The 10,970-nt window shown below is 47.2% G+C and overlaps 1 protein-coding gene across 1 annotated transcript; it reads right to left on the bottom strand.

Moving 5' to 3' along the window:
* Positions 1 to 4,923: 4,923 nt before the first annotated feature.
* Positions 4,924 to 7,447, bottom strand: Fjx1 (four-jointed box kinase 1). Its single transcript, XM_052183095.1, has one exon. It carries the CDS (start codon positions 7,162 to 7,164, stop codon positions 5,803 to 5,805), a length of 1,362 nt encoding a protein of 453 aa, XP_052039055.1. The 5' UTR covers positions 7,165 to 7,447; the 3' UTR covers positions 4,924 to 5,802.
* Positions 7,448 to 10,970: the final 3,523 nt, after the last annotated feature.

Consider the following 10,970-nt stretch of genomic DNA (forward strand, 5'->3'; position numbering starts at 1 on the left):
TTTCTCAGCAGAGTAAAATCTGTGAACTGGTACTGGAAAAACGACAGCTCTGTAAGCTACTTAACTTTTCTGGATAGGAAATAAAATAGCTATTAAAGCCATAAAAGACACCATACGGCACCCACAAAAGGGGGAAACAGATAATTTTTGTGGTCGTTTCTTCAACGAACAATTAGTTCTCTATTCTCCTACGGATAAAAAATAATAAAGTGACATTAAGAAAAAAAATTCAAAAGTGCCAAGAAGACATATCTGAAACAGAAATAAAGTTGAAAAGATAAATAAAATAAGCATTCCTTTGCTATATTTGGTGGAGTCCTGCAGAGAAAAAAATTCCAACTAGGCAGCATTGAGACATAGTTTATTAATGCAGTTTCCCCCACAGCAGGACACAGAAAGAGAAACTGGTAAAACAGTCGCATTAAAAAATTATGACTCTTGCATCTGATCTTTATGAACACACAGAAAAGAAACTGTCCTCCTGAGCCATCCTTGGGCTCTCTTCAGGTAGAGATGCAAAGAATTATTGTTTTTATTTTTTGTTTTCATCCATAGCATTATTTACCCACACATGCTTAGAGCAGACTAAGTTACACATGGAAGTGTTTATGCAGAGACTCTTTGAAGAAGCTGACTGGTTGATTCTCTCAACTACATTTGAACGAAGCCTTATACTCTTCTTCTTAGTCTACAAAATTGAGATCTGTTTGTATTCCCTTTGGGGGGCAAAGGCAGTGGGTTGTAAACTGGTTGTAGATGAAATTTCCTCAGAGTTTGAGAGCTGGGAGGGAGCACGGTGAGGAGCTAAGCCAATGTTTTGTGTTGTATCTCTCTGATCAGTTAGGAAACCAATTTAGAGGGCTGCAGTTAATATTTGGATATTAACCTAGAAAACTGGAATACCCAAAACATAGTCCACACATCAAATGAGGTACAAGAAGAAAGGAGGAGTGGCCCCTGGTTCTGGAAAGACTCAGTGAAACAGTATTCAGCAAAACCAGAACGGGGAAGTGGGAAGGGGTGGGTGGGAGGACAGGGGAAGAGAAGGGGGCTTGCGGGACTTTCGGGGAGTGGGGGGGCTAGAAAAGGGGAAATCATTTGAAATGTAAATAAATTATATCGAATAATAAAAAAAAAAAAAACTCAAAAAAAAAAAAAAAAAAAAAATATTTGGAAGTAGAGGAAGACGACTCAGCACAACTGAATAAATCACCAAAGATGTGTCACAAGTACTGCTTGATGAGACTTTTGTTTCACTTGTGTGTGTGTGTGTGTGTGCGCACACACACGCGCACGCATGCCCTCCCTCATGCACTTGTGTGCATGTATCTGTCCCGTCCACCCATCTGTCTGTCTGTCATCTGCCTGCCCTGGGTCATAATGTAAAGTATGTCATCCTGTGATCCTGGAAACTAACAGCCTCATCAAGCATCTTCTTCCTCGTAGATCTGGAGCCAGAGAGAGGAGATGGACAGCTTTCACAAGAGGAGCCAGAAGGAGCCTGGATCTTTTGACTCCCAGAATCCTTTCCATTAAACTCTATCCATTAACCTATGCTTGGATGTAATTTGTTTCTATGAACATTGGGTGTCAGCTTGACAGGATCTAGAGTCATGTAGGACCCAAATTTCGGTGTTTGTGAAAATGTTTCCAGGTTGGGTTGAAGAGGGAAGATTGACCCTAAGTGTGGGCAGCATGGTTCTGTGGGCTGAGATTCAGGACTAGCTAGAAAGGAGAAAGGACTCTGATAGCAGATGCGTCTCTGTCTGCTTCCTGACTGCCTATGCAACGTGACCAGCTGCCTTAAACTGCTGCTGCTGTCTTCTCTTCCACCACACACTGCCATCTAACACTCTGGGTCAAAATAAACCCTCCCTCCCTTAAGTTGCCTTTGGTAACAGAGTTTTTATGTTACCCCAGCATCTGATGTGCCATTCCTTCCGGGAGTAATTCTGTTGCTTCCAGAGCCACTGGGGGCTTTCCTTCCTTCTTGTCTTTCTACTATTTGGGATCAGTTGTTGTGTGGGGTGAAGCAGTACAGGGAGGAGCAAAACAGCACCCAAGGTCAGATGATCCATGACTCATAAATAGCTTCTGGTATCTGAGGAGCCTCCAAAATTCCACAGCTCATTGCTCCCTGAAACTGACAGGCCACATGAAAAATAGAACTCCAGTCTCCCTGTAAGAAAGAGGGAGCTACCTATGCTCACTCTACCACAGAGGACATCTTCAAAAATAGATGCCCTAGTGTGGCGGCCATGAGCTCTAGGTATCTCTTACCAGACTCATGCACTCCTCCAGCCTGTAGAAAGTGTTCTTATAACCACACTCCCAGGATCATGGGAGGACCCTGACTGGTATTCAGAGTGTCTCGGGTTTTGACTTATATGCCACTTTAATAAATCCCCACCCTGGTTCCCGAGTGCCAGGCACTCTTCTGAGAATCTCGTCAATATTTACTCCTTTAGCTCACGCAGTCAGCCTCTGGGTGTCAGGGCTCTTTCCTAGCTACAGTTGTAGTGAGAAGGCTGAGAACTGTTGAGATGTGCTAAAAATCATTTGTTTTTCTTTCTGATTGGAAGGCAGGAGGGTGAGCATACTTAATAGAGTTTAGAACTATGTCACCAACAGAGTGAATTAATCAACAGTCAAACCCAAGGAGAAAGGTCAACTGCCTACTTTCTCTTGGCAGAGGAAACTGGGAAGAGGATTGTTCTTGCAAAGATTCATCACTTTTTGATGCTTTCCAGAAGTGGTGATGGATTTGCAATGAGCCATCTCTCTTGGCTTTTTTTTTTTCCATCTCTCTCATGTATTTCAGTCCAGCTGCCTTGGTATACGAGATGTGCTGGTTTCTGAAAACAGACACTTAAAACCATGTGGAGATCAAACCTGTGCCCTTGGCTGACTGAATCAATGTTTTACATAGTGCTAGAAGATGGTCCTCAACAAACACTTTGTTGAGTTAATTTATCACCACGAGTCAAGACTGATCCTGACCTTAGAATCAGCTAGCTTTGGCTTTGATAAAGAGCCTAAGTAGAAGTTCCCTGGAGCACAAGGGGAGGGTTTTTTTTTTTTCCCTTAAAGAGAAATATGAATTAAGGAACTTTTTTTGCATGCTTCTTATGTGCATGTTTTATATGTTAACATTTAAATCCCACAGTACACTGATTGAATCTCCATTTCACAGATGAGGGAACTAAGCTAAATGATGTGCTGAAGGTAAATATGTGAGGGACAGAATTCAAGATTATAGTCTCTCTGTAGAACCCATTACTTTTTCCCAAGTCATCCCCTGTTCAAAAAATGAACTGTCCCACAGCACGATCGTAATGAATCTTTCCATGCCCCAGCCGACTGACTAGCCACAAGGAATACCAAAAGTTAAAGCCCTTTGTCTATAATTATACCTTGGTTCCCTTAACAATGCTACCATGTAATTAAACCGATTTTGCCAACGGGCAGATATGCTTCCCTGGAGAGTCTGAGAGGAGTCCTTTACATTATGCTGTTTCCTGTTCATGTTACCCATGGTCAAGTCTGGGCTTGGAGCTGAAGCACAGGAAGAATGTCTAGAATGCTGTTGGCCCAGAACTTGCACATGCCCAAGAAGGCTGTAACCGGGCAGGGTGCAGTTCCTGTGCAGCCGGTGAAACTTATTTCTACTTATGGCTCCCCTCAAGGAAATATGTGCTGAAGAAAAAAAATGCCAGTGGCCCACTATCTACCCTCCTCTTGGAGCAGCCTCCATTAACTTCCACAGCAAATCTCACAGTTATTAATCATCGGAAATGAAAAATGTCTCTTTTTCAAAAGTGTAATTATCAGAGGTCTCACCGTGTCTAGAAAGAAGATGTATTTGCCATTATCAGCACATTCTGTATTTAGTCTCTGAAAAAAATTTGGCTTACACCACACAGTTTATGCACTGCACATGTATTTTTCTTAAAGCTAGACTAAGGCTCTGGAAACATAAGGAGAGCATTAAATAGTTAAATTACATACTATGTTACAGTGCTGAGTGAGAAGGGAAACCCACAGAGACTTAATACTTTCCTACATCTATAAAACTCGGGTTTGCAAATGCAAGTCAAATAAAAAGCTATTAGGGTTGTAACAAAGAGTTGCTTGGATTAAAGATTATTAAATGAAAAAGGTAATGGGCAAGATCACTTGGGCCCAGACACCAATCCAAATTTCCTAAATTTTAAGTTTCCCAAAGTCCACAATGTAAATGTCTTGTACTAAAGTACTTACTGTACCCTTCCTTGTCCCAATGGCTGCCTTGAGAGGACATGCAGTTGTTACTAACTAACCCCCAAAGCAGCCCAACCTCCACAGAGCACCGGAGGAGTCCAGATGTTGGAGATTATGATCTCTTGAATGCAGGGAAATGTATGCCAGAGATTAAAAGGCAGAATTAATTTATAACACTCTCTACCTGTTTGCAATCTGCGCTCAGCTTGTTATCTGCACACATTGTGTTTCACCGCAATTACAACGCTGGAAATAACCCGTGGCACGTGACCACTGCCGTTAAGTTTAAAAGGGGGCATTTGTCATGCTTTAGTCTGCACATCTGGTTCTATCATATTTACCACATGATTAATATAGGAACATATTACAGTGAAACCCTTTCATATCAGTTTTTATTTGCTAGGAAATGAGGCACTCTTCTTTCATCTCTTCCTGTTCCATCTCTCCCTTTCTAAGCTGAACTCAAATTCCTCGTCCTAAGGTCCATTTGAGGGAAGACAGGGAGCCTGCTTTTGCCTTTGTTCAGCCCCCAGCCCCAACCACAAAGGGGGTGGATCCGCATCCTTTGTTTTACAAAGCACACCCACTAGCCAGAGAAAAGAAGTTGCCCTTATTCCAAAAGGAGATGAGATTAGAACCTTCAATTAAATGAAACCTCATGAATTAAGTTCTAAATTTTAAACTCCCTTTTATTGAAATATAAGTTTGTTTAGTCTATTTACACCACAATTTATGCACATATATACATAGAAGGCAAATTCTGTCAAATAAAAAAGTTTTCTTACTACAAAATTAAAATTAAAAAAAGTAAAGTGCATGAAACCGATTTCTTTTTCCTTCTGGTGAACATCATCATTGTCAATTTTGGTCAATTGGGAGACGCAGGGAGAAAATTCATTATTGACTGCTTAAAACTAATCCCGAATTCCTAGCCTTCAGGCCAAAATGACAGGAGTTCAGGAATGGGTCAGACAAACTGTCAGGGTCTGCAGGGCTCCCAGGGGCGGGGAAGTCTTGCTCTTTGTCCTATCCAGAGCTGTGCCTCAGCTTCAAACAGTTATCTCACCATCGTGCTCTGGAACAAAGGGCGAACACAGGAAGGGGGCTCCACCAGCCCTTGTCACAGCCTGCTCTGGGGCCACCAGCGCTGTGTTTAGTAGGAAATAGAAGAATTAGCTCAAACGGAAGTTTTCCTTTCGGGGAAGGGGTCGGAGTTTGGGGGGGAGGGAAGCGACAAAAATGGACTGCATCTCCCAAAGAGACTGCCATTCCGGAGGCCAAACCCCAGCAGCCAGTTTCTTCAGATCCAATCTCCACACAAGCACAGAATTCTTTTTATAAGCTAGGTGGAGGGAATGTTACACTTCTCGCCTCGGTGAGTTTGCCCTTCCAGAACTTGGAAAGGAAACAGCCTGGCATGAAAACAAAGGGGCAAGTGGGTTACTAACACACAAGTTTTTAGACAGCCTGGCAATCAGACCATTGGGTGGGCGTTGGCCGATTGGTCGTATCCCCTGGCAGAGAAGACAGCCCTAACCCCCATTATTCATAGCCCAGTCCCTCTTTTCCTCGGAGTGTCATTAAGTCCCCGGGCCGGCGGCCGTACTTGGCCTTGCAGTGCAAAATGTGTTTGGCGAGGAAGTCAAGGCGGCGCTGTAACAGCTGAGCGTGGGGGTCTGAGAGCTCCGCCAGCTCTGGGAAACGCGGTTCGTGGCGACTGTAGAGGCGCAGCAGCCGGGCCGCCGCGTCCTGACCCCGGTGTAGCTCCAAGACGCGCCGAGCAGTCCGCTCTCGGAATACACACACCGACTGTAGCAGAGGTTCGTTATACTTGTCCCACATGCCGGCTACCCGGTAGCCGTGCACCAAGCCCGCCTCATTGTCCAGAAAGACCAACGCCCCTCCTGGTCCTCGGTGCAGGTTGCTCGTAGCGCGGTGCATAACGCGTGGGTCCCACTGTAAGCTGAAGAGGTTGCTCACAAGCCGGTCGAAGTTGGCCGTCAGGTAATCGAAGAGGATCAGATCGGTCCATTGTACCAGGTCCACCAGCTCCGCCTGGCTGAGGTTGGTCAGCTCGCCCCCGGCGTCGCGCAGGGGACGCAGACGTCCGTCCTCTGATCGCCAGGGCTCGGGCACCACCACGTCGGTGAGGTTAGGCAGCCAGCGCGTCAGGCTCACCACGCTGCCCTCGGTCCAGTGCGCGGTGCGCAGCTCCTCCTGCACCTGCACCCATTGCGCGCCCCGAGCCTCCACCCGAGCCAGTGCCAGCGGCGGCACGTGGCGCTGGAGGCCCAGCAGGCGCGCAAGGTAGTAGGACAGGGCCTCGCCCTGTATCTGCTCTGGGTTGATGCCGTAGCGTACACAGGCACGGGTGCCGTCGGCAAAGCGGGCTAGGCGGTTGGAACTGCGTCCGCAGCCCCCGCGATCCAGAGCCACCACCCGAGCACCCCGTGCCACCTCCAGCCAAGCTGCTGCTTGGGCTTCGGAAAAGCCTCGGGGCACCTGCTCCTCCAGGCCGCGGCTCCAGAAGACGCCCCCGTGCACCGCCCGGCGCTCTGCTGGCCGGGACAGCCCGGAGGGCAAGTGCCTCCCGCGGTCGTCCGGGTGCCTCCCAGGCGGGTTATCCGCGCCGGCCGCCAGGGTGAGCAGCGCCCGGAAAGTTTTCAGGGAGCCGCCGCGGGCGTCCCACACTAGGGGCGGGGGCAGAGGGAATCGCGGTTCAGGCGCGGGGCCGCCACTCTGGATCGGATGCCGAGGGAGTCGATCTTCAGGCGGCCGGGAGGCTGGCAGCTCGGTCCGTGGTGGCAGGAGCCCTCCCCACAGCGTCAGCAGCGAGCCCAAAGCCAGCAGCCAGAGCCCCGCGGCGGCGGCGGCGGTGGCAGCGCCCCGCATCTTCCGCCCCATGCTCCTGCTGGCGCGCCGGTGCCACCGCCGCCGCTTCAAGCCAAGCCCGGGAGCCCGGGTGCGGGCGGTGAGGCGGGCCCGGCTGCTAGCTGGCTCCGGGGCTTCGCGTGTCGGAGCCCCATCGCGGCCGCAGAGCGCTGCGGGGCTCTGGCCAGCGCTCTGCCCCGGCGCTGGGAACTCGGCTTGCCGTGGCTTCCCAGCTGCTTTTGTATTTCGCTGTGAGACCCTCCGGCGGGCGCGATTCACAGGCGCCCGGACCACGTGGGAGCGAGGGGGATCCCCCTCCCCCTCTTCTGCCGCCTCTCCCCGCCCCCCACTCCCCCGCCCCTTCCCTTCCTCTTCCCCTTAAAGCGGCAACCGATCCTTCCAGGAGCGAGAAGTGGCCCCACGCTCTGTCCCGGACTTTGGGGCGGGGAGGAAGCTGGACTGGCGGCATCGGTGCGGGGGCGGGAACAGAGACCAAATTTAGGGCTTGGAGGTAGCAGCGTATCCGCTGCTCTTGTAGGAGTGGGATGATTCCCCTAGTAGCCTCGTTTGGAGTGTGTTTGATCCGAAAACTTGAGAGAGACCCCCAACCCCACCTCAGTACAGGCAGGGGTCAGGGTGGGTGGGTCCTTTTGCTACCTCACTTGGAGTGATTCACGCTGGCTTATGTAAATTCCCGGGAATGTTGAGCCCTAGAGGATGTGACTCCAGCGGGGAGAGGAACCATCTGTAGCCAATGACTTTGAACCCATAACCCCACTCCAGAGCAATCTTCCCAGTATGGATCATTGCAGGCTTAAGAGTAATGAGGTTAACTTCTGTGACTTTTCTCAGGGATGCTGGAAATTAAACCTTGCTGTGCAAGTTGGACATCCAAGTCAGGTCTCCTGGTCGCGTGCCTCTTGGCTTTCCCTTTTTAAAGAAAGTTCAATATATAGATATAGGGATATATAGATAGATATAAACACTTATTGCCAATATTCTCACCTTGTTTTTAAGTTGTCATTTAGTCAGTCACTTTATTCCCATTTAAGATTTTCACCCAAACAAAGGAAAATAAACAACAACTGGTTTACTAGTTTAGTGTAAAGGAAAAAGGACTAGTGGGAAGTGGGGCAGTGAAGAAAAACCAAACCAACACACTGTAGAAAACGATGCATCTTCGTCCAGACTTTCTTGGATTTAATTTACCAGAAAATCACTTGGAAACAAACTGACTCTTTCCTTTCCCTTCTTGTATCCCATATCCCAAATTGGAGATTCTTAGTCATAAGATCGGAGCTGTGAGGGGTCCTGAGAGCCAGAGCTGGCACTGCCAGGGAACTCCCAGGACCTGTGCACGCCAGGCAGGATCTCTGCTGGCTACTCCACGAGCCCTTCAGCTAGAGTTTATTTCATATTGTGTTTTTGCCCCTCTCCTTGGGCAACACATGAGAGGTTTTAGCTGTGCTACATCTGCCTGTACTGTGTATATTTATTCTGGAGTTATAGGGTAGACAATGTAATGTTTGTGACAGAATAGAAACATTAACCCTCCAAAACATGGCTGACCGGCGATGTACATTTTCACGGGTTTTTTCCCACTGGTGCAGTGCGTGTTGTCTGAAGTGTGGGTCTTTCCTGAATGTAACCACGGGCCTTTTTTATAGCTCTTATCTGATAGAATTACAGTGCCTCCCATATGAATCCAGTACAATATATTAATTCATTAAATAATATTATTTTTCTTGCCTTGTGCAAGCTTCTCCCTGGTCTTTCCCTAGAGAGCAGGGACAGTCTTATCAAATTTTTATTTCATTTATCAGCGAATACAGTACATTACATGAAATAAGCACTGAATTCATTGAATTTATTTTTTGTCTTTTGCTGTAACTTTTGGGTATTTTGTTTTGTCTTTTTTTGTTTGTTTGTTTTTTTCCCCCTGCATTGGGTTCAGTGTAGGCAAACTGTAAGCAAGATCTCCACCTTGTGGCCACAATCAGAATATCCTCTAATTAGAGAACTACATTTTATAGTGGTGATTAAGTTAATACTAAATGCCACCGTGGGCCAAATTATGTCCTGAGGGCAATGGGGCAATTCAAAATGCTTGGTGGCTCTGTGGTTTTGGCTTTTAGCAGAATCTGTAAATGTGTAACTTCCAGTGACCCATCATGGTACACTGCATGGGGAGTTCTCTTGCCCATTGTTTAATAGTGACCAGGGTACAAAGCACTGAGTATTCAGCAACAGTTTGCTGATATATCTGGAATGAGATGAAACTCTTCGAGTAGTATCATCAAGTTTGTTTGTTTAAATATCTCACCGCTACAGGATACAAAGAAACTTTTCTCTCAAGTTCTTAAAAGGAAAAAAAAATATTGGTGAGGGAATGCGTGTGAGGGAAGCAAGATTATTAGTCTGGGAAAGTCACCCCAAATTCCAGACTCTTGCAGTCAAGCTAAGGGTACTGAGGAAAGGGAAGCGTGAAGACCAGGCTAAGATCTTGCATCTCAGATGATGAGTGGACTTTACGGTTGTGCCCCAGGACTGGACTTAACCCCGGGGTCCTCTTTACCAGGATGAGGTGTATGAAGAAAACCCTTAATAGTCAAGATGCAGAACTGCAGACAAACAGGAATAAGCTGTATAATGCACACATGCAGACCAACCCTGCAGAATGGAATGCCCTTTGATTTATGGTGACATTTGATTGTTTTAGACAGTGTTTATAGAATCTGCTTCTGCGTTCTGTTAGCTGACTGCCCTCCTAGCTCCTCAGATTTGACACCTGAAGACAGCAAGCAATCCTGGTTCCCTGGGGGCTCTGGGCAGGGAAACACCATCTCTTTTGACCTTTGGCAGTTGCTTAAGGATGAGGTGCCACTCACCTATCCACAAATAAGAAGCTATTTTCTCTTTTAAGAGTTCCTTAATACTTCTTAAGCTTAGACCTCCAATATATTCAAAATTGCCTGCAGGCCTGTGCGAACAATGACCAGGCTCACAGAACCACACTTTCTGGGTAACAGAAAAGGCAGGGTGAGTGCTAGAGGCCAAGAATGAGGCTCGAAGTTAGAAAGCTTTCTGAGTCTGGCTTTCCATTTTCTGGCTTGTTCCTTGGGCTAGTTTATATCTTCCATGCATTTCAGTTTCTCAGCTTGAGAAATGAGGATAATAAATCGCACCAAACTTACAGGTTGTTATGCAGCTCAGGTGAAATATTAGCAGTAACCATAACAACAGCATTAGCAGGCTCTTACTAAGTCCTTACTTCTGGGCGTGGTGTGGGACTCAGCCCAGTATGGGCTTTATTAATCCATGTAGCCCTCCAAGCAAATATTATCATTGTCCTCATTGTAGAGATGGCAAAACAGAAGCATAGCTAGGAAGCTACTGGCCTGATGTCACCAGGCTGCCAAGTGACAGAGCAGAGGCTCTGGCACCTTTTGCGAATTATAATTGGTGGAGGCAATGTCAAGTATAAAAATGGTTGCGTTAGATCAAAGATTCAACTCAAAGTAAGTTTTCTTTGGAGCATGTTTGGGATTCCTCCTGAGTGAAATGGTGAAGGGTCTCGCTCTGTAGTCCTGGCCATAGTCCTGACCTCCGTGTGTGTGATCTCAAGCTCTTCTTTAGTTGCGTCCTCTTTTTTACAGTGGCCATGAGGTCAGACCTTCATCCTATGCCTGGCCCCAGTCAACCTCCAGACAGCTTCGGGCCGTCCACTCTTGCTGCCCCTCCACCTGGCCTCCTTCGTTCTGATCTTTGCTGGATTTTCTGCTGAGTTATGTATTCTTCTGGAAGACAGAGATGCCCAAGTGCACTTTTTTTTTTTGATG

Source organism: Apodemus sylvaticus, chromosome 5 (genome assembly GCF_947179515.1).
Source record: "Apodemus sylvaticus chromosome 5, mApoSyl1.1, whole genome shotgun sequence".
NCBI lineage: Eukaryota > Metazoa > Chordata > Mammalia > Rodentia > Muridae > Apodemus > Apodemus sylvaticus.